Below are 23,025 nucleotides of genomic sequence, written 5' to 3' on the forward strand. Positions count from 1 at the left end.
AAGTTTTTAAGTCTGAAACAAAATTTGTGTGTCATGCCTAAATTTTGCTAGGCTGGCACGCGTCACTCTCGGGAACGTAGCGCCGGCCTGTGGTAAACGAAGGTTTCACAGAGACGAAAAAAGCTACGTCAAAATGCCTCAGGAGATATAAGACCGCGCTATTTGTTTGCTAAAAGGCACATAAATTATAAGAACTACACAGGACTAAGAGAAGTTACAGTCCACCCAAGTTTTACAGGTTGTTGCAGACAGTCTCGTGCTTCCGACATAATTAAGGTAATGTTCAGTCCACCAGATTTTCTGTTAGTGAGTAATTTACTCCCGCAAAAACATCGGAGACTCCAATTTTCCCGAAGAGATGGCTGATTCCAGAACAGGGAATGAACCTTCGTCTCTTCAGGACCCTGGACAGCAGAAAAAATGACGCCTCGGTCAGTAGCTATGGCCAGTAGTTTAGCTGAGTGAGTGAGTGAGTGAATTGGTTAGTGTAAATTATTTTAAGAACACTCTGCACCGTGACTGTATTTCATAATTGGAGGAAAACAAGTCGTGTGAAACCATGAAAGCCGATGCAGCCAAAGAGATGCACAGGTCTGTAAGTGGTAAAGATTGCATCTTTAAGCCGACTGTCTATTAACGTTACTGAAAAAAAACCCCGATACAATCATCGCAGTAAAGGCTACACTGCTGTTTCAAAGCTAATTTCACAGAATTCATCGCTGATCAGACGGGGCGATACAGGAGTTGTAACCCGGAAATGAATGGGTATCTCATTGCAGCAACTGCTGACGAATTTCGGGAATTCTGGTAGTGTATTTCGTCCTGCGCTGCTCCTTTTGGACGTGGTCTCACTGTCATTGTTATCATACTGTAATAAACTAAGTGTCTTTCGCAATCAGCGATACACTGAGACAACACAGCGCTCACTGATGCGATTTTAACGCAGCTGGTAAGTGAACCGCTGCTGATTCGACTTAGCTAACGTAACAGCTATCATAACTGGAAGTGGTTTAGCTTTAGCATGTAGCTGGAGCGCTTGTTAGACTAATTAATCAGTTTAACGTCTGAGTTGCTTTTAGGGTGCCTAACAGTTCTGTTAGGTAGAATCAACATCGCGCTGTAGACGTTCTCTTCATAGTATCGAAACAGACTAGTAATTGTTGGCGGGTTTACACCGGAGAGGCTATTTAGCTTTCTGTGATGTACACGGATCTGTGTAGCTAACACACCGTTAGCTCCACCTAATTGTTTTTCCATGTGTTTGGCTACTGAGATACCACTCTGCTAACATGCTAACAAAAGCGTGTTCCAGCTTCCCCGGGTCTTAACGCAGTTAAGGCAGCTAGACGTTTTAGCCTGCAAGGGCTAAATGTGTGTTTTTCCGACTATTCATCACGTTAGTGTCTTAATATTTAAGAACTGTCACTTAAATTAAAATGACACTAATAAACGTTCCTTTGTGACTGTCTGATGCTCATGAGCGGTGTTTCTTGTTTTAGACCTGGCACGTAGAAGGACACGGCGTCTCCTGGAGGAGAGCTTTGCAGAACCCACTGTCACCGTTTTTTTTTTTTTGAAAGGACTGCTAAAATTAGCTTAGATGTTATGAGCATAGATGGAGTCCGTAAGGAACCATATAGATCCCTAGGTTCATGGATTTTGTCTTTCACGGTTCCCGCCTAGCCGGCCCGTTAGCCCTGATGCACTCACGGCAGATTCAGAACCTCGGGCTGTAGAGGGTCCGGACGGAGCCGCGTCACATCAGAGTCAGAAGCGACCTCTCCCGACCCGATAAGTCGCACCTCAGCCGCCGAGATGGACTCCTACCTCTTCCCCTTTGACAACCTGCTATGCATGCTACTGGGCATCTCCTTCACCGTATGGATTACGCTCCTGCTGGTTTTCATCATTGTCCCGGCCATATTCGGACTTTCTTTTGGGATCCGCAGACTCTATATGAAGACGTTGCTGAAGATCTTTGAGGTGGGTGCTATTGTCATTTTGTCACAATGACTAAGTTTGTTTGTGTGTGCGTGTGCGTGCGTGTGTGTGTGTGTGTTTTATCATGGCTCGTGGGCCGCTTGCTGAGAGTGTATTTTGAATAGTGTTATTGTGATGATTGCCACAGCCAGACAGCACTGGCTCCTGTTACCTCTCTGATGGCCAACGTTAAAGACAAACTGTGAACTCAGCACTTTTCCTCCAAAACAGCCCTGAGCTGAGAATAGTGTGTGTGTGTGTGTGAATGGGAGAGATGCCCACTGGGCATGCCCCTGGCGCCACTTGTCATCACACTGTTTATAATGGTTGGCATTTGTTTGAAGTATTTTGAAGGGCATCCATAAAACTTGTTTACTTTTGCTGGTGCCTGTTTGGCAGAATGCCAGTTTCCCAACACGTCAGTTTTATGACAGTTGCTTGTTCTGAGTTTGAGTTATGACAGGTTGTGTGGGACCATGAGCTGGAGAGTGTTGATGCGTGCGTGTGTGTGTGCGCGCGCGTGTGTGTGTGTGCGCGCGCGTGTGTGTGTGTGCGCGCGTGTGTGTGTGTGTATGTAAGAGTGAGTTAGTGATGAAATTTGGCATGAGTCCAGCGTGTATGAGTGAGTGAGAGTAAGAATGTATGTGTGTGTGTGAGTGACCCCCCCCCCCCCGCCCGTTATCTCACTTAACGTACGCATGCAAATTCTTTCACCTGTGTGCCACTTACAGGATGTCTTCATTAACGAGAAAACCTCCAGAGCGAGATTTGGAGACCAGATGATGAAATCAAGTTAACATTCCTCCCTTTTCCTCTTTGGATGGCTGTGCACAGAAGCTTTAGACAGTTGAGTTTAATGAAGAAATGTGATGGTGTTTTCGCCTGTGTCTCCGCACTGTCTTAGGATGTTTAAATGTGTATAGGTGCACGTTGTGGGAGTGAGTGGTAAACTGACTGGTGTTACTGGAGTGAGCGGTAAACTGACTGGTGGAACTGGAATGAGGAGGCAGGCGACTGATATGGTTAGAGACATGCTGATAACGAGTTACGGAGTTGTCCTCTGGCCGAGAGATGAGCACTCCCTGACCTCCCGTTGTGCTCCACTGTGAACCCCAGACGACCCCTCCTCCTTTACTCCCTAACCTTTAACCTCTTACGTAAGAGGCTGTTTATTTTTCTCACTGTCCTGTTGATGCGTGTTTCAGCGCTCGACGTGTTCACTCCCCGTCGTCCTCCCAGAGGCCTGGAAAACTCGTTGCCAACTGTGCCGTTTGCTTCCACTGTGTCTCTCCCTCATTCCCTTAACTTCCCCCTGATGAGTTAGGATTTGGCTTGTTTTTGTTTGTTTGTTTGTTTTTGTTTGTTTGTTTGTTTTTGATTGTTTGTTTGATTTCTGACTCATGTTTGTGAGAAGCGCGTGACTCAGTCGTCACATCCACGGAGGTGACGGTCGTCTCGCCGTGCTGTGCGTTTCGTCATGGACTGCAGTAGCAGCCCTTGGCCTAAGGCAGCTTAAAGAAGCCTTAATGTCTGATTATAGGCCCGTAAAAAGAGGGAGCCGACATAGGCCGACGCAGACACGGGTCACTGAACTCTGAGGACTTTAACGCGGTCCATTCTTTTAGGAGAGGCCCAAGAGTCTGTGACAGCCCGCCCCTAGAGAATCGCGTGAACGGATGAGGCATTTGTTTTCTTCTGTGATCTCTCTCTCTCTCCCTCTCTGTGCCATGCCCAAAAGCCTTAAAGGACTTGTGTTACACATTATCTCCCTGCCAACTCTACATTCCAGCCAGAACAGCCTCTTAAAACCAGACAGCATTTTTTTGGTTGTGTGTGCGTGTGTGTGTGTGTGTGGGACTTGCTTTGGGCAATCCCATACAAATTGTTTTAAGTTGTTTTGTATCAAAAATGCTTTGGCAAATCTAGGTCGGCGTTGCTTATTTAACAGTATCAGTGGGTTTGTGAATAGGAAGTCATGGCTGCAGCTTTGTTTAACATGGTCTTCTTCTTTTTTTCTTTTTTTTTTTCGGTCAGTGGGCAACTTTGAGGATGGAGAGAGGTGCGAGAGAGAAGAATCAACACCTGTACAAACCCTATAGCAATGGTAAGATAGAGCAAATACGTTATAGCACCAACACATAAAGTCTATGAGGGTAATTCTGTTGGCTTTTGAATTTACATTCTCTGTTTTCTCTCTGTCTGTCATGCCTTCTCTCTCTCTCCCTTTGCCTGTCTCTCTTACTGTCTGTCTGTCTCTCTCACTGCCCATTTGTCTCCCTGCCTGTCGCTCTCTCTCTGCTTGTCTTGCTCTGTCTCTCTCTCTCTCTCTCTCTCTCTCTCTCTCTCTGTCTCTCTCTCTCTGTCTCTCTCTCTCTCTCTCTCTCTCTCTCTGTCTCTCTCTGTCTCTCTCTCTCTCTCTCTCTGTCTCTCTCTCTGTGTCTGTCTCTCTCTGCCTGTCTGTCTGTGATCAGGGATCATTGCTAAAGAGCCGGCGTCTCTGGAGCAGGAGATTCAGGAGATGCGGCGGAGCGGGCAGGGCGGCGAGCCCGAGTTCGACATGTCCGACATCTTCTACTTCTGCCGGCGCGGCGTGGAGAGCATCGTGGACGACGAGGTCACCAAGCGCTTCACGGCCGAGGAGCTGGAGTCCTGGAACCTCCTGACCCGCAGCAACTACAACTTCAACCACGTCAGCGCCCGTCTGACGGTGCTGTGGGGCCTTGGGGTGCTGATCCGATACGGGCTGCTGCTCCCACTCAGGTCAGCCTGCAGTCGCAAAACAAACGCACCAAACAGGTAGACGGGACGGTGGGAGGATGGGGGCGGTGAGGGAGCGGATGGAAAGAGGAGCGCTGGAGCAGAACGGTGGAGTCATGGCTGACTGGGCAGTTTCAGAGGAGTCTTGTTGTGAGATTAAAGCGGATTCGTGTACGAAGGGGACGGTGGAGTGTTTAAATCTGAACGACTCCTCACAGGCTGATGCGCCTGAGAGACGGAGCTGAATGCCTGGCGTTGAAAAGACCGCTCAGTCATTCCTGTCTTCACAGGTTTATAAATGTCCAAAAAACCCCCCAGCTTATTCTTGGAGAGTCATTCATGTGCCATGGGGGTGGTGCTGTTGTAGAAAACGGCACGGCGGCGGAGTTTTCATGGGGCTGTTAACGCCAGTGCAGATGTCTGCAATTCGCTGCCGAGGCAGAATTTTAATGCCCGTTGTCTCTCTGAATCTCTGAGGTGTGTTTCACGTAAGCACGGCAACCCTCAGTCCAGTCCATAAAGCTCCAGCCCCCCCCCCGGGCGATACACTGGGCTGAGCTGAGCTGGCGCCCCTGGTGAAAACGGATGAGAGAAACACCGCGCAGGGAACTGGGAGTTAGGAGGAAGGGTTAGGTAAAGCACCGTTTTAGGACCGATTTGTTTTTAGGACTCGTCTGTCAACATTTCTTACAATATTCGCATGATATTACGGACTCTTTCTTTCTTTAAATATGTTTCCGTGGCGATTGACACACAGATAGGTGGATAGCCATTTTTGTGAGGATATGGTCCGTGTTGAGTTGCCATTGTTGTGAGGATAGGGTTCGTGTTGAGTTGCCATTGTTGTGAGGATAGGGTTCGTGTTGAGTTGCCATTGTTGTGAGGATAGGGTTCGTGTTGAGTTGCCATTGTTGTGAGGATAGGGTTCGTGTTGAGTTGCCATTGTTGTGAGGATAGGGTTCGTGTTGAGTTGCCATTGTTGTGAGGATAGGGTTCGTGTTGAGTGGAAGTGTCTTAGTTTTGGCCTGTGGTTTTGTCTGGTGTCTTTAGAGTGACGTTGGCCTGTGGTTTTGTCTGGTGTCTTTAGGGTGACGTTGGCCTGTGGTTTTGTCTGGTGTCTTTAGGGTGACGTTGGCCTGTGGTTTTGTCTCTCGTGTCTTTAGGGTGACGTTGGCCTGTGGTTTTGTCTGGTGTCTTTAGAGTGACGTTGGCCTGTGGTTTTGTCTGGTGTCTTTAGGGTGACGTTGGCCTGTGGTTTTGTCTGGTGTCTTTAGGGTGACGTTGGCCTGTGGTTTTGTCTGGTGTCTTTAGGGTGACTTTGGCCTGTGGTTTTGTCTCTGGTGTCTTTAGGGTGACGTTGGCCTGTGGTTTTGTCTGGTGTCTTTAGGGTGACGTTGGCCTGTGGTTTTGTCTCTCGTGTCTTTAGGGTGACGTTGGCCTTCACAGGGGTTGGTCTCCTGGTCGTCTTGACCTCCATCATCGGACTGTTGCCAAACGGAAGGTAAGACACCTGCTGACGTCAACACAGCGAGACAGTCAGACATTTACACAGGAAGTGAAACGTTTTCCTCTTCCTGTCCAGGATGAAGAACTTGCTCAGTCAGAAGGCACATCTGATGTGTTATCGTATCTGTGTCAGAGCTCTCACAGCCATCATAACATACCACGACAGGTAAGTCACCCCACCTACACACACACACACCACCTACACACACACACACACACACACCACCAACACACACTTTACCTAAACACAATCTACCTACGCACGCACACACACACACCACCTACACACACACACACAAACTTTACCTACACACACCCCACCTACACACACACACACACACACACACACACACACCACCTACACACACACACACGCGCACCCACACACACACACACACACTCTACCTACACATCTGTGTAAGAGCTCTCATAGCCATCATAACATACCACGACAGGTAAGTCACCCCACCTACACACACACCACCTACACACACACACACACACCACCTACACACACTTTACCTAAACACAATCTACCTACGCACGCACACACACACCACCTACACACACACGCACTACCTACACACACACACACACACACACACACACACTCTACCAACACACACACTCTGCCACCACAGGTAAATCACTGTCCTACACAAATTGGTATGTTGTTTGTTTGATATGTGTTACACTCAGTCCTGTTCGAATTTTAGTAACTTTACTGGAAAAGGACACAAGGCGAAGGAGTTATGTGACAGGAAGGAGTTTTGGAACAGGGCCCAGTCACTGAGCTGTTTATTTACCCTTGGTCTGAATGTGACAGGCGCTTTCCTTATTTACTGACAGTGAGATAATCCAGACGGAGTGTTGAGCCTTGCAGGCAGTGTGTGTTAATCTGACCTCTGTAACCTCTCCTTGGCCTGATCCTGGGTCAGCGTTTATATCTCTCTGTGAATGTATTTGCTATGACAGTGTTGTGTGGAACAGCCTTTCAGCTTTTCAGCCTCTGTCCTCTTCACAGTGAGAACAAACCCAAAAACGGAGGAATCTGTGTGGCCAATCACACGTCCCCCATCGACGTCATCATCCTGGCCAGCGACGGCTGCTATGCAATGGTATGAGATTTTCGTGTTTGCGAGTGTGTGTGTGTGTGTGTGTGTGTGTGCGCATGTGCGTGTATGCATGCATACGTGTGCATGTGTGTGTGTGCATCCGTGTTCTGTGCAGGTTGTTTAAAGGACACAATCTTATCCATGCTTATGGGACAGGCCGACACAGCAGTTTTGCCCGTTCATGCAGTTCTGCAGGGATGTCATCATGTTGTGTGTCTTTGTGTGTGTGTGTGTGTGTGTGTGTGTGTGTGTGTGTTTTTCAGGTAGGTCAGGTGCACGGTGGACTGATGGGGGTCATTCAGAGATCCATGGTTAAGGCCTGTCCTCACATCTGGTTTGAGCGCTCTGAGGTCAAAGACCGCCATCTAGTGGCCAAACGGTAATCCTGCAGGCACTCTTCCACTGTTTTGGTTTTTTTGCTGAAACTGTTATCCATGTTAACCTGGGAAACAGAGTGAAGTAGAGTTTAAGATCAGTGCATGGTGAGGGCCAATCACAGTTGCCTTGACATGACTGACACCTTTTCCCTCCTATCTCTGTAGGCTGAGTGACCACGTCGCCGACCAAACCAAACTGCCCATCCTCATTTTCCCAGAGGGTGAGTGTGTCTCAGATCAAAGCAACTGGCCACAGAGCCAAGGGAACTGGCCACAGAGCCAGGGGAACTGGCCACAGAGCCAGGGGAACTGGCCGCAGAGCCAAGGGAACTGGCCGCAGAGCCAGGGGAACTGGCCACAGAGCCAGGGGAACTGGCCACAGAGCCAGGGGAACTGGCCACAGAGCCAGGGGAACTGGCCACAGAGCCAGGGGAACTGGCCGCAGAGCCAGGGGAACTGACCGCTGCTGAACTGGGTTAAAAGGGGAAATGAGTCCCATGTCTGTTCCGTGCTTGTTGCAGACTGGATTTAATGGTTCCAGTAAAAAAAGAGGCTTAGCTGTGTCTGAGTCGTGAGTGGTGATCATGTCATGAGTGTGTGTTTGCATTGCAGTGCGTGTGTTTGCGTGGTGTCTGTGTGTTGTTGCGGTCAGCGTGCGTTTGCGTGACGTGTGTGAATCAGCTGAACACCGTGGTGTGGTCTCTCACAGGTACCTGTATAAATAACACCTCCGTCATGATGTTTAAGAAGGGCAGCTTCGAGATCGGCTGTACAGTCTACCCTGTGGCCATTAAGGTCAGTGAAGTCTGCTCCCCCTTCACTTCTCCTCTCTTCTTCTCTCTCTCCTTCTCTGTCTTCTTCTCCCTCTTCTTCTCTCTCTTCTCTCTCTCCTCTCTCTCCTTCTCTCTCTTCTTCTCTCTCTTCTCCTCTCTCCTCCTCTCTCTTCTCTCTCTCTTCTTCTTTCTCTCTTTCTCTCTCTCCTTCTCTCTCTTCTTCTCTCTCTTCTCTCTCTTCTTCTCTCTCTCCTTCTCTCTCCTCTCTTCTTCTCTCTCTTCTCTCTCTTCTTCTCTCTCTCCTTTTCTCACTTCCTCTCTCTTCTTCTCTCTCTTCTTCTCTCTTCTTCTTCTCGCTCTTTCTCTCCTCTACTTTTCTTCCTCAGTTATCACTGCTTGCTTAATACTGATGTGTGTGTGTGTGTGTGTGTTTGTTTGTGTGTGTGTGTGTAGTATGATCCTCGATTTGGAGATGCCTTCTGGAACAGCAGTAAGTTCGGCATGGTCAACTACCTGCTCCACATGATGAGCAGCTGGGCCATCGTCTGCAGTGTGTGGTACCTTCCCCCTATGAGGAGAGAGGTGAGAACACGCACACACACTCACATACTCACACACATATACACACAAACACACACCCCAACAAACGCTCCTACTCACACGAACACACACACACACCAACAAACACACTTACTCACACACTTATACACACAAACACACACCCTGACAAACACACTTACTCGATCAAATACACACACACACCCTGACAAACACACTTACTCGATCAAATACACACACACACACACCGACAAACACACACACACCCTGACAAACACACATACTTATACATGCACATGCACACACGCACACACACACACAGAGATGTTTACACATTTGCTGGTCTCCCTGTCTTTCTGGATGGAATGTGTGTGTAGGAGGATGAGGATGCTGTGCAGTTTGCGAACAGGGTCAAGGCGGCCATCGCCAGGAAGGGAGGGCTGGTGGACTTGTTATGGTAAGTTCCTCCCCGGGAGTGACGCACACGCACACACACACACACGCACACACACAACCACATATACAAACATGTATTACACACACGTACACAAACACACAACCACATATACAAACATGTATTACACACACGCACACACAGATGCACACACACGTACACAAACACACAACCACATATACAAACAGACACACAAACACATATAACATACACATACACAAACACACAACCACATATACAAACAGACACACAAACACGTATAACACACACATACACAAACACACAACCGCATATACAGACAGGTATTACACACACGCACACACAGACGCACACACACGTACACAAACACACAACCACATATACAAACAGACACACAAACACATATAACATACACATACACAAACACACAACCACATATACAAACAGACACACAAACACGTATAACACACACATACACAAACACACAACCACACATACAGACAGGTATTACACACACGCACACACACGTACACAAACACACAACCACATATACAAACATGTATTACACACACGTACACAAACACACAACCACATATACAAACATGTATTACACACACGTACACAAACACACAACCGCATATACAGACAGGTATTACACACACGCACACACAGACGCACACACACGTACAGAAACACACAACCACATATACAAACAGACACACAAACACGTATTACACACAGGTACAAAAACACACAACCACATATACAAACACCTATAACACACACGTACACAAACACACAACCACATATACAAACACCTACACAAACAGACATAAGCTGTTTTTGACATATGCACTATCAGGTTTGCATTTTGTCCAAAGTTGCCCTTTCACACGTGTAGCACACAACAGGAGACTGTTAGTGTCAGACGCGTTCCCAGCCACTCCAGACACACCTGGGTAGAGCATACAGGAAGCAGGACATGACAAAAAATAACTCTGCGAAAATCGCAGTGTTTTGTTTACAACACATCGAAAAAGGCGGACGAGGCTACCGACTTTTGTCTGACGATTTCAGCGTCGACCCCTACTGACAGAATCTCGTCAGACATTTTCCTTGGTGTCTACATGTAAACGACTCTTCTTCTTCACCCTCGGATGTTTGCATTCCTCAGGTTTCGCGCCAGTCGCATGTTAGAAACCGCATCAACACGCCCACTTGCTCACTGTGCATACTCCAGAGTATAATCCGCTCTGTTCACACATGGACCCAGACGGAGAGAAAATGGAGTTTGTACTAGGGGGCTGGTAGAATAAAGTCCGTTTAGAATCCGAGTCGGCTGATTCAGACATTTATTTTAGGGTTGCAGTGCATGTGCGAAAGGGGCTGTACAAACACGTATTACAAACACAAACACACAACCATGTATGCAAACTCGTATGCACACACATGTACAAACACATCAACAAATACACAACCATGTATGCACACACAAGTACAAACACATATACACAAACAGGTATACGCACACATGTACAAACACATACACAAACAGGTATACACACATGCATGTACAAACACAACACTGCAGTGTGCTGTGTTCTCGTAGCACCCCTGTTTATTATGTAGACATGGAACACACGCGGCTGAGATCTGAGATCTTAACACACACTATTATGTCGTGTACTTAACTTCACTGTGTGGTGCGTTGATGTTCGTGTTAAAATCGTATGGCGTGTGTGTGTTCTCCTGCAGGGACGGCGGTCTGAAACGGGAGAAGGTGAAGGACGTGTTTAAGGAGGAGCAGCAGAGGCTCTACAGTAAAGTGTTAGTGGGGGGGGGCAGTGAGGACCGCAGTCGCTCCTGAGAGGGGGGGGCGGGGTGCATCTGACAGGTGTCTGACACCCCAGGACCAGTAGACACACGCTCAGGACTGGAGCACAGAGACGCTGCCATGGACGAAGCGTGTTGGGGCTTTTTTCGTTTTTGGGTTTGTTTGTTTTTTTCCTCTCTGGCCTGTGGTGTTGACTGGGCCTCTGCTGACAGACAGAACTGATCACACACCAGTGACACAAACTGGTCTGAAACACTGGAATACAGGTTCCTCAGGAGCGTTGGCACATTTTGCACGTCTGATGCAGTTACGCGCATTTCCTCAGAGACCTGACCATCCAAGCAAATGTTACGTCTCATCTGATGGATGGATATCTCTTTTTTTGTTTTGTTTTTTCTTTGATTCTGTTACAACTCCTGAGACTGACATATTTTATGTTTCTGTTAATGCATGTTTTTGGTGCAAGGGAAAAAAGAAAAGAAAAAGAGAAGAGAAGAAGAAGAAGAGTTTGGGGTGATTATTTAAAACGCTGAAGGAGAAACGGAGAAAAGCGGAGTTGAACTCGGCTGTTGAGGTTTTTTTTTGTGACGTTTGCCAGAGGAGTGGCGTTCAGTGAGGATGTAGCAGCTATGGCTCGATGTTTGCCTCTCCTGTGTGCTTTTCTTTCTTTTTTTTTTTTTTTTTAAATAAAACACTCATGTTTTCTTTTTAACACATTCTCGTGTGAACAGTCTCTCACTCTCACAAGTGCTAGAAACGTGATTTTTATGAACTGAATTCTGGAAACAATTCCGACTTTTAATTTGACACTTAAGGGTTTAACGCTATGACAAATACCCTGTTTGGTCCACACTTTGGTTTCTGGTTTGGAGGTCCAAGTTTCAACACTGTGGGGGGAAAAAACGAAATGACAGATGTCGGTTTTCTTTTGAGGTCTTTGAGCTCTGGCTCCTTGTTTTCACTCATCTTTTACAAAAAAAAACCAATCTGATCGATAACCTAACAGAAATGATCTCATACATTAAAGATGTTTTTATTGTTCATGTTAAAGTTCATCCTTTGACATTCACGTTGTTTGTTTGGCTCTTTTCCCTGCATAAACACTCATTTTAAATACTTTACAGTCCCACCACACTAACCCCCTACAGACTCTGGGATCAGTCCCACATTAAAGCCCTACAGACTCTCTGGGATCAGTCCCACACTAACCCCCTACAGACTCTCTGGGATCAGTCCCACACTAACACCCTACAGACTCTCTGGGATCAGTCCCGCACTAACCCCCTACAGACTCTCTGGGATCAGTCCCACACTAACACCCTACAGACTCTGGGATCAGTCCCACATTAAAGCCCTACAGACTCTCTGGGATCAGTCCCACACTAACACCCTACAGACTCTCTGGGATCAGTCCCACCACATTAAAGCCCTACAGACTCTCTGGGATCAGTCCCACACTAACCCCCTACAGACTCTCTGGGATCAGTCCCACACTAACCCCCTACAGACTCTCTGGGATCAGTCCCACACTAACACCCTACAGACTCTCTGGGATCAGTCCCACACCAAACCCCTACAGACTCTCTGGGATCAGTCCCACACTAACCCCCTACAGACTCTCTGGGATCAGTCCCACCACATTAAAGCCCTACAGACTCTCTGGGATCAGTCCCACCACATTAAAGCCCTACAGACTCTCTGGGATCAGTCCCACACTAACACCCTACAGACTCTCTGGGATCAGTCCCACACTAACACCCTACAGACTCTGGGATCAGTCCCACATTAAAGCCCTACAGACTCTCTGGGATCAGTCCCACCACATTAAACCCCTACAGACTCTCTGGGATCAGTCCCACACTAACCCCCTACAGACTCTCTGGGATCAGTCCCACACTAACCCCCTACAGACTCTCTGGGATCAGTCCCACCACATTAAACCCCTACAGACTCTCTGGGATCAGTCCCACACTAACACCCTACAGACTCTGGGATCAGTCCCACATTAAAGCCCTACAGACTCTCTGGGATCAGTCCCACATTAAAGCCCTACAGACTCTCTGGGATCAGTCCCACATTAAATCCCTACAGATTCTACATCTTACTGCTCCAGGTCCCAGCACCTCATCATACTCGTTCTCACTGTTCTCTGGGTCAGACCGGTAAGATGTCATGATCACATCACCGACACAAAATCTCTCCTCAGAATGTCTCTCAACACGTCATTTTGCAGTATGTGTGTGTGTGTGTGTGTGTGAGGAAACAAAATAAGTCCATGACACCATTAAACGCTATATAAACTTAAACACTGGTTAACGTCTGGTCACTGAGATGACTTGTATGAAAAATCAGGTGAACAGTGTGACTCCCACGATGTAATCAGCTGTAAATGTAATGCCAGCTAGATCCATATGCCAAACAAAAAATGTTCATATCTCCTTGAAACAGTAATGCAAACTTCTTAGTATACGGTTATGAATGAGAAAATGGTATGTGTGCGTTCATTAACCCTTGCCCACTGGAATTTCAGGGAGGGGTTTCTGTGTGTGCTTTACACAAACTCACGTAATAAACAGTTTGGCGTGAATGTAGAAACTGTTACATCACTACTGACTGACTGACACTTAATGAGGACTTTGATCAAAAATCTACTCATCATGAATGTTAATATGGTCGACACCGTGCCGTGCGTCATTGCGCAGGTATGCAAGTCCTCTCGAGTTTTCAAACCCAGTGGAGCAGAGGTCAGAGTTCAGTCCCGGACAGCCGATGTCCTGATATGTGTTTTGTTCTCATCGCTTAGCCGCCTGCTGATTTTACCTGAGACAAAGGTGTATGTGCTTTTCAGCCAATCAGAGACCAGATGGAGTTGAGCAGCAATACCTTGGCCCTCCAGGACTGGGTGTGGACAACCCCTGCAGTAGAGGTTCCAGTATTTAAGTGGTTCTCAAGACATAACTCACAGCCCTGCATCTGTGTGTTTTAACTCTTCATCAGTCAGTCGGTCGGTCAGTCAGACAATCAGTCAGTCAGTCAGAGGGTTGGTGATGAGCTGATCAGTAGAGTCGGATGTGCTAGTGCTGGACTGAAACAGAACTGGGCAGAAGAGGGGAGTCCTGATGAATCGATCCAGGACCACTGCTCCACTCAAATCACACACTTCTGCAGCGCTGTGTTACACGTGTTATTATACAAACATTGATTTCACAGTATACCGTCCAAAACATCGTCATAATCTATGGAGAGTCAGTTGCAGTTTACACTTTCCTAAGTCTACAACATGTTTTGACAGAAAGGCTGTCCAATCAGCAGGGAACATCTTGCACAGATGTGGCTGGGTGGTGTCCCTCCCCCCCAGCAGTGCCTCCATATCTGCACAGTGCAGGATGAGTGGAGAACATCAGTGAAGTCCGCTTTTAGAAACTGTACATCACTTAACACGTGGTCTGAGTTCTCAAAATAATCACACAGGTCTTACACAGGTCGCTCACACACCAAGGGCAAGCATCACAGACTTCTGGTGTGTTCTTCTGAGGGGGGATCCTGTAGCTGGATCCCAGTGTAAACCCCCCCGTGCCAATGGCTTTTATAGTAAATCTGATTGGTCCGCCGCCGTGGGGGTTTCGTGTCCGTGGGGGGAGAGACTTCAGGGGGCCACTAACTATCTCTAAGGTAAGACCTTAGACCAGGTGTGCCGACATGCAGGACAGGCTGGGGGTTTATGTGTGGTTAAGTTGGAGTGACACTGATGGGAATACAGACAGTAAAGTCGAGTGAAAAGAGGGTGCAGGCAGGTGAACGCAGACAGTAAGGTTAACTGAGTGTGTTTTCATGTGAACGCAGACAGTAAGGTTGAGTTAACTGAGTGTGTTTTCATGTGAGTGCAGACAGTAAGGTTAACTGAGTGTGTTTGCAGGTGAATGCAGAAAGTAAAGTAAACTGAGTGTGTCTGTATGTGAATGCAGACAGTAAGGTTGAGTTAACTGAGTGTGTTCTCAGGTGAATGCAGACAGTAAGGTTGGGTTAACTGAGTGTGTTCTCAGGTGAACGCAGACAGTAAGGTTGAGTTAACTGAGTGTGTTTGCAGGTGAATGCAGACAGTAAGGTTGAGTTAACTGAGTGTGTTTTCAGGTGAATGCAGACAGTAAGGTTGAGTTAACTGAGTGTGTTTTCAGGTGAACGCAGACAGTAAGGTTGAGTTAACTGAGTGTGTTTGCAGGTGAATGCAGACAGTAAGGTTGGGTTAACTGAGTGTGTTCTCAGGTGAACGCAGACAGTAAGGTTGAGTTAACTGAGTGTGTTTGCAGGTGAATGCAGACAGTAAGGTTGAGTTAACTGAGTGTGTTTGCAGGTGAATGCAGACAGTAAGGTTGAGTTAACTGAGTGTGTTCTCAGGTGAACGCAGACAGTAAGGTTGAGTTAACTGAGTGTGTTTGCAGGTGAATGCAGACAGCGAGGTTGAGTTAACTGAGTGTGTCTGCAGGTGAATGCAGACAGTAAGGTTGAGTTAACTGAGTGTGTTTGCAGGTGAATGCAGACAGTAAGGTTAACTGAGTGTGTTTTCAGGTGAACGCAGACAGTAAGGTTGAGTTAACTGAGTGTGTTTTCATGTGAATGCAGACAGTAAGGTTGAGTTAACTGAGTGTGTTTGCAGGTGAATGCAGACAGTAAGGTTAACTGAGTGTGTCTGCAGGTGAACGCAGACAGTAAGGCTGAGGTGGCAGGCTTGCAGATGGGTGACGTTATCATGGAGATCAATGGCGAGAGCGCTGTCAAGATGCTGAACGTGGAGGCTCAGGAGAAAATACGGCAATCCAGAGGTCAGCTTAGGCTTCTCATTGACAGGTGAGAGCTGTCCACACCCAGCTGCCTTTCATATTCCAGATTCCAACGTGTCTGTGATTACCATGACAAATGATAAACACAGTGGACATAGAGCGGCTGTAGGGTTAGTCCCTGTCACGCTACTGGTTACTGATTGATATTTGCACCTCGGTTTATCACTGTGTAAAGCTACAAAAAGGCCTGGATTTGGCCAATACAATAAACAATAAACAATAAACTGTGACTGGCCGAATCTGCTCCTACTAAGGGATATATTGTATCACTTTATGTGTGTGTACATATATATATATATATATATATATGTGTGTGTGTGTGTGTGTGTGTGTGTCTGAAATGCCTGCAGTATCCGCTGTGCTTGGGGTCCTAACAGCATGTTTCTCCTCCACAGACCCAAACCATCCGTGAGACACACACATGGAGTTAACCCCTGTGAGCTCAGAGTCCTTGACCAGGTCAGTTTCTCTGTGGTGTTGTGATGGGGCTTTACAACCAATCTTGTTTTGATAATGTGACTGATAATGTGATCGATAATGTGACTGATAATGTGATTGATAATGTGACTGATAATGTGACTGATAATGTGATTGATAATGTGACTGATAATGTGATTGATAATGTGACTGATAATGTGACTGATAATGTGATTGATAATGTGACTGATAATGTGATTGATAATGTGACTGATAATGTAACTGATAATGTGATTGATAATGTGACTGATAATGTGACTGATAATGTGACTGATAATGTGATTGATAGTGTGTTTGATAATGTGACTGATAATGTGATTGATAATGTGATTGATAACGTGACTGATAATGTGACTGATAATGTGACTGATAATGTGACTGATAATGTGATTGATAATGTGTTTGTGTGTTTTGACTGGAGGTGTTGCCGGGCAACCTGAACTGGAGTGAGAGAAAGAGAACCGCGTCCTCTGTTGTCTCTGTGCCACAGACGGCGGCGGCTGTAGTCTCGTCCTCCGGGCCGTGCATCAGACCTAAGACCAGAGCAGAAGATCTTGGTCCTGTCAGAGCCAAAAGGCAGGTTCACTAAACCCACATGCCGCTGCAGCTTCTGTGTGTGTGGACGTGTTTACAGCACGCGTGTGTTTCTGCCGCTGTCGCAGACCTGTGTTAAATTTTAAGATTACGTCACAGGCTCGTGGGGTTGGTAAACGAGAGTGTTGCTGATATCAGGGTAGCAGTGAGTGTCAAAGGCCTCATATGAATGAATCAGATCAAATATCAACCTGTAACGAATCGAAATAAAATGTCTTACCCGTTATTCTGTTACCTGTGCCTGTTTAGCAAACCGCAGTCTGTTTCAGCCAGCTTGAAGCAGATCTATCAGCAGAAAAAGTCCATGCCTGTTTCAGCGGTAAGAGAGTCTGTCTAATTAAAGAGTTTTCATATTCTGAATATTCATATTCATACACTGTCTGAAATGGGAGCTGTATCATTTTTGTAATCATATGGTCTCAGCAGAACTTCTCAAAGCTTCATTAGTTAAGTCAGTCAGCTGTCCAACTGTCCAGCTAAGAGTGTTATGGTTAACCTGTGGTTCAACCAGAGAGTTGTGGTTAACCTATGGTCAAACCAGAACTAAGCTAATGGCATGGTTTACCTATGCAGTTTTATTCACGCAGGTGTGCTTTTAAATGCAGGTTTCAAGGACACAGCAATTGAGTTTAAGAAACCGTGTGATTCAATCTGGTATAAATTAGTTTTAAACTCTAAACTGCAGCTATGCTGAGGACACAGCAATAGCCCAGAGGGGTATTCCAGAAAGCAGGTTTCGTGAAAACTCTGAGTTAGTTAACTCAGAACACGTAGTAAACCTCTTAACAGAAGAGCCCTATGGCTTTGTTTTGCTGGGAGAATGAAGCCATAGGGCTCTTCTATTACAAGGTTTACTACTTACTCTGAGTTAACCAACTCAGAGTTTTCATGAAACCCGCTTTCTGGAACACCCCCAGTAGTGTCCATTAACACCATGTTTGTGAACCTGTTTTTACAGGTGGGACGAGGCCCCGTGACCAACCAAACTCCACCCACTCCAGCCTCCACTTCTCCTCAAAGTACCAAAAAAAGGTGAGATTTCAGTGCCTCATCCAATAATGATCGCCTTGACCAATGGCAGCACCATCAGCTTCACGTTGTCTGAGTTAACACTGAGTTAACACTGGGTTAACACTGAGTTAACACCGCTGTTTCCGCTGGACAGTGTCAGCTTTGCCTCCCCAGTGTGGAGATATGTGCCCGTTGACTCGGAGGATCTCAGAAAGATCCGGCAAAACCAAAACTCGGCGCCCAGGCAGTCCAACACCTTCAGGCTGCTCGAACAGGGCTTAGAGGCTGAGTGCAGACGTGAGACCAAAGGTAAACAAACAAACAAAAACCAAACAACATGCCTAATGCTAGTTACATGCCTGCCACAGCTGTGCAATCTGAACAATTTATTTCACTTTTAAGTCAACAAAGCTTGTTCATTTGATGATTACATTACATTTATTCATTTAACAGACACTTGTATCCATAGCAACTTCTAAGTGAAGCAAAAAGAAAAAAAACAACAAAAACAAAACAAAACAAAAAACAAGCAGGCAGTCTTTAAGAGCTGTCTGTGATACAAGTACTGCAGCTAGGTTTAGTATCAGACCAGATACAAGTACTGCAGCTAGGTTAAGTATCAGACCAGACACAAGTACTGCAGCTCGGTTCAGTATCGGACCAGATACAAGTACTGCAGCTAGGTTCAGTATCGGACCAGATACAAGTACTGCAGCTAGGTTCAGTATCAGACCAGATACAAGTACTGCAGCTAGGTTTAGTATCGGACCAGATACAAGTACTGCAGCTAGGTTCAGTATCAGACCAGATACAAGTACTGCAGCTAGGTTCAGTATCAGACCAGATACAAGTACTGCAGCTAGGTTTAGTATCAGACCAGATACAAGTACTGCAGCTAGGTTTAGTATCAGACCAGATACAAGTACTGCAGCTAGGTTCAGTATCAGACCAGATACAAGTACTGCAGCTAGGTTTAGTATCAGACCAGATACAAGTACTGCAGCTAGGTTCAGTATCAGACCAGATACAAGTACTGCAGCTAGGTTTAGTATCAGACCAGATACAAGTACTGCAGCTAGGTTTAGTATCAGACCAGATACAAGTACTGCAGCTAGGTTCAGTATCAGACCAGATACAAGTACTGCAGCTAGGTTCAGTAGTAGACCAGATAAAAGAGAGAACAGACAGACACAGGCAGAAACAGTGCTAACAGACCAGGGTTTCAAAAGTGCGAGAGAAGAAGCAGTGCTACTGGTTAGGATGCTATGAACCATGATCAACACAACAACTATACTTCTGCCGTGACAACACAGTGGGTCTCTGTTGTTACGGTCTGTTGCACCATAAACTTGTAATGCTGTAATGCACCTTTTGACAAAGTATCTTAAAAATAACTGCTGAGCAATATCTTACATAGAGTGTCGGGAATTTTACATCATAAAAGTAAACGTGCACAGGACAGCCCAGGCATATAGGAGTGCCAGGCAGTATAAATCACAGAGAGAACAAGTAATGCAGGGGAAAATGTGAGCTATGAGTCATTAAGATGAGTCTTTCCATGAAAATATTTACACGACGAGGCTTGTAAAAGGCCCTGGAGAAAATATAGCAGCATACTCAAAAAAAAAAAAAAAAGTAAACTGAAAAAAAAAGCCATTTTGCCAGGTCTGTAGGATGAATTTAATTCATCTAGATTTGCTTTATCTTGCCTCAAGAGCACACACACACACACACACTGTGGGTTTTCACAACCCGTTGTGACATGTAAACTGTGTTACCAAAACCACTCCAGAAGAGGGCGCTGTTGCACTTTTTTGTTTTAAACTCCGTCTTCGGCCATGCACTTCCTCGGTTCAGAGTTGGATTGTGCCTTGAAACACTCAGGCTGAAAGAGCTTTTGTTTGCTGAAATCCATATGGCAAAACCCTCCAGTCAAGAGTCATTTCTGTTATAGAAAGCAGCTGCCTCTGTAATTGCAATGTTTACCATCTTATATCAGACATATGAAAAACAAACAATTTCTCCATTTATAGAACATACTCTCAAGCTTACTCATGTTCTGTTGTCTGATGCCAAGGACACCTGCAAAATGTCACAAACTGCCAAAGGGGTTCATGTAGCATGCTCATTAAGAAGTCCTTTTCTGTTATCCTTATGGTTATGTATGTGTGTGTGTGTGTGTGTGTGTGTGTGTGTGTGTGTGTGTGTGTTTGTACAGGGAGGCAGTCACCCTCTCCCTCACTGCAGCGTGATGCCACTGGGTCCCAGCGGGCCAGATTCCGGACCTGTGAGAGATGCGGAGACTTCATTGTGTGAGAATCTGAAAACAGTTCCCAAATCAGTCTCATCTGATCTCTCACACACTCTTACAGCATACACACACACACACACACACGCACACACACACAGGGCTACAGTCTATTTTATACTGAACGGTTCTTTAAAACAGTCAAGTACATCTCTGGATGCTGTAATGCTGTAATGGAGTGTAGATGTTGTTACGTTTGGTCTCTGTGCAGGACACAGGCGGTGCGGATCAGGGAGGGCAGGTACAGGCACGTCGCCTGCTACACCTGTCGGGACTGTGGGCTCAGTCTGATGGTGCGAGGGCACTTCTGGGTGGATGAAGAGCTGTACTGTGGGAAACACGCCAGGCAGAGGTACCAGGCAGAAAGTAGCCTCCAAAAACTCCAAAGCGTCTCAAAGGCGATCTGACACTTCATCAGGAGACCCGCGTGTATCCCAGTCCACCGCTCTGTATCCTCCGTCAGAGAAACTCCTACCCCCATCTGTCTTTGCTTTCTAAGCCAAGGTGCTGCTTGAGTGGGAAGGCTATGAACTGCATCAAACCCTGCGGTGGTCTCGTGATTTGACTGCAGTACTGCTTTTGTCTGTCAGCTTCACAGTGACTTTCCGCCAGCATATGAAGTGTGTTTTATGGAAACGATCGTCCGTGCGGCACGTGCGACGTTCAGAGCGCGATGGCTTAAACGGTGAAATATTCTACTGCTGAGATTCCGCGATAACGTGTGGCGTGCTGTCGTGCAAGCCCGCTAGCATCAGCATCGCTGGTCCTCCGCTGTCCTCTAGGGTGTAGTCTTCTCACATACACCAATTATAAATGAATGACAGCAGCGAAGTTGCTGGAGTTAATTGAGTCAGACTGAAAAACAAAGACATCTTCAGATGACGTGCAGTGATAATGACAGAGACGGCTGTTTGTTCCAGAGACAACACGCGTCTCAAATTGCAGCTCGACTCCAGATATTATCTGAAAATCATTCCTTCTCCGTCAGTCTGTTAAATGGACAGTGAGGGTGTCATTTTACACGCTGTTCTTATTATGGCCTTTCTGTACATTGCCTTTGGCTGTTACGTGAGCACACACGCGCAGATTCTTTGTTAACTATCTCTGGGCATGTTTCTCTGTCAGAGTAGTAGTGATCGTGAGTGACTGAATGAATGCGTCATCTAAACGAATACATGTCCAATTATTTAAAAATGGCACAACCCTGTTACTGAAAAGGGTTCAAGGATACATTTTGTCCGAGAGTGTTTATTGCTGTGTGTATTAAAGAGAAAAATATTTAAACATAAAAAAAACCCATAAAAAAATAAAAGCCATAAACCAGTTAGACTGTGTAGCCTGTGTGAGCAAGTGAAATGTATTCGCTCTCTGCGGTGTGTACGTGATTAAAAGCAGACTGAAGTGCTGAGTGCGATGCTTTTCACGATGGCCCTCCTCCCTGTGCAATCACTGAGCACATGCCAGTGCTAAAACCCCTCTCCTTTCCCTGTCTGTCCTTCCAGTAGTATGTTACTATTCAGCAGAGGGACACATCTCTAATGTCTCTCCCCTGATAAATCAAAGGAGCGATGTAGGCCTACATCCCATAACGGTAAACGGAGCCTTCCACTCGGTTGCTAAGCTTTCAGTCGTTGCTCAGGTCAGAGTGCTGCGTATGAATCCCACCTGTGTCAGGTGTGTGTGTGTGCGTGTGTGTGGAGCATTTTCTAGAATGAGATCTCTCGGTCAACCAAAAGACTTCAATAAACCTCTTACCAATCCACCCAAATCCCTTTAATCCCCTCCCCCCCTAACCAAATCGGCACTGAACCTGAAGGTCTGCATACAAATGTTTCTCCTTCAGTGTAATTTTCCACATCAGCGATCTGTCTCGTCGGAGTGAACACTACAGTTGAATGTCTGTAGTGGAATTCTGGTTTATCTCAGGCTCGATTTGGATGTTTTGTCCAAACCTCTTTGTGGTATTTAATTCGCCGTTTGAAATAGGCCTTTGAGATCACGTGCACACCATTTTTTTAAAGCCAAACAATGATATCTCTGTACATGACACATGGAAATGAAATGTGTGTTTTTTCTCGATGAATATTTAAGCGACAGTGTGAAAAAAAATATATATGATAGCGCGATGTAAACGTATCAGCAGAAACGCGGACTTGTAGATTTGAAAGGTCGGCTGATGAGATGAATTCAAAGGAGACGGACAAGCAATTTGCCTCTCTTCAACTGAAAGCCTCTCTCTGCCCACTGAACTCATCACTGATGTCTATTCATCAGAGCAATCTCTATCCAAGCCTTTCTAATCAGAAAACGTCGTATAAGACAGAATGATCTGAATTATAATAACACAAAAAGTAAAGGAGTGTTTTTTTGTAAAGTGATGACGTTCATTTTATGTGTTTCCTTGCGCCTAAACTAGAACCAAACAGGAAAATGAGTGTTGTGCGGTGTAGAGAGCTCCACATAA

The 23,025-nt window shown here is 46.1% G+C and overlaps 2 protein-coding genes across 2 annotated transcripts; both read left to right on the top strand.

Annotated features, from left to right (window-relative positions):
* The first annotated feature begins 897 nt into the window (after positions 1-897).
* gpat4 (glycerol-3-phosphate acyltransferase 4) lies at positions 898-11,366 on the top strand. Its single transcript, XM_030768265.1, has 13 exons — positions 898-949; positions 1,500-1,983; positions 4,015-4,084; positions 4,452-4,740; positions 6,164-6,238; positions 6,320-6,409; positions 7,268-7,361; positions 7,622-7,737; positions 7,901-7,956; positions 8,445-8,530; positions 8,962-9,090; positions 9,444-9,523; positions 11,255-11,366. Exons 2-13 carry the CDS (start codon positions 1,816-1,818, stop codon positions 11,364-11,366), a joined length of 1,365 nt encoding a protein of 454 aa, XP_030624125.1. The 5' UTR covers positions 898-949; positions 1,500-1,815.
* Positions 11,367-14,002: 2,636 nt separating this feature from the next.
* Positions 14,003-20,968, top strand: LOC115807238 (PDZ and LIM domain protein 2-like). Its single transcript, XM_030768109.1, has 9 exons — positions 14,003-14,077; positions 16,027-16,178; positions 16,567-16,630; positions 17,070-17,224; positions 17,492-17,561; positions 18,201-18,274; positions 18,408-18,562; positions 20,331-20,415; positions 20,773-20,968. Exons 1-9 carry the CDS (start codon positions 14,003-14,005, stop codon positions 20,966-20,968), a joined length of 1,026 nt encoding a protein of 341 aa, XP_030623969.1.
* The last annotated feature ends 2,057 nt before the right edge of the window (positions 20,969-23,025 follow it).

This window comes from Chanos chanos, chromosome 3, assembly GCF_902362185.1.
Source record: "Chanos chanos chromosome 3, fChaCha1.1, whole genome shotgun sequence".
In the NCBI taxonomy this organism is placed as follows: domain Eukaryota; kingdom Metazoa; phylum Chordata; class Actinopteri; order Gonorynchiformes; family Chanidae; genus Chanos; species Chanos chanos.

Excerpts from the sequence above, each read along its gene's own strand:
- gpat4 (XM_030768265.1), top strand. The coding sequence starts at position 1,816 with ATGGACTCCTACCTCTTCCCCTTTGACAACCTGCTATGCATGCTACTG. Across the intron at positions 7,362-7,621 it reads GCGACGGCTGCTATGCAATG|GTAGGTCAGGTGCACGGTGG; the intron begins GTATGAGATTTT and ends TGTGTTTTTCAG. Across the intron at positions 9,524-11,254 it reads GGGCTGGTGGACTTGTTATG|GGACGGCGGTCTGAAACGGG; the intron begins GTAAGTTCCTCC and ends GTTCTCCTGCAG.
- LOC115807238 (XM_030768109.1), top strand. The coding sequence starts at position 14,003 with ATGGTCGACACCGTGCCGTGCGTCATTGCGCAGGTATGCAAGTCCTCT. Across the intron at positions 14,078-16,026 it reads TCAAACCCAGTGGAGCAGAG|GTGAACGCAGACAGTAAGGC; the intron begins GTCAGAGTTCAG and ends GTGTGTCTGCAG. Across the intron at positions 16,179-16,566 it reads CTTAGGCTTCTCATTGACAG|ACCCAAACCATCCGTGAGAC; the intron begins GTGAGAGCTGTC and ends TCTCCTCCACAG.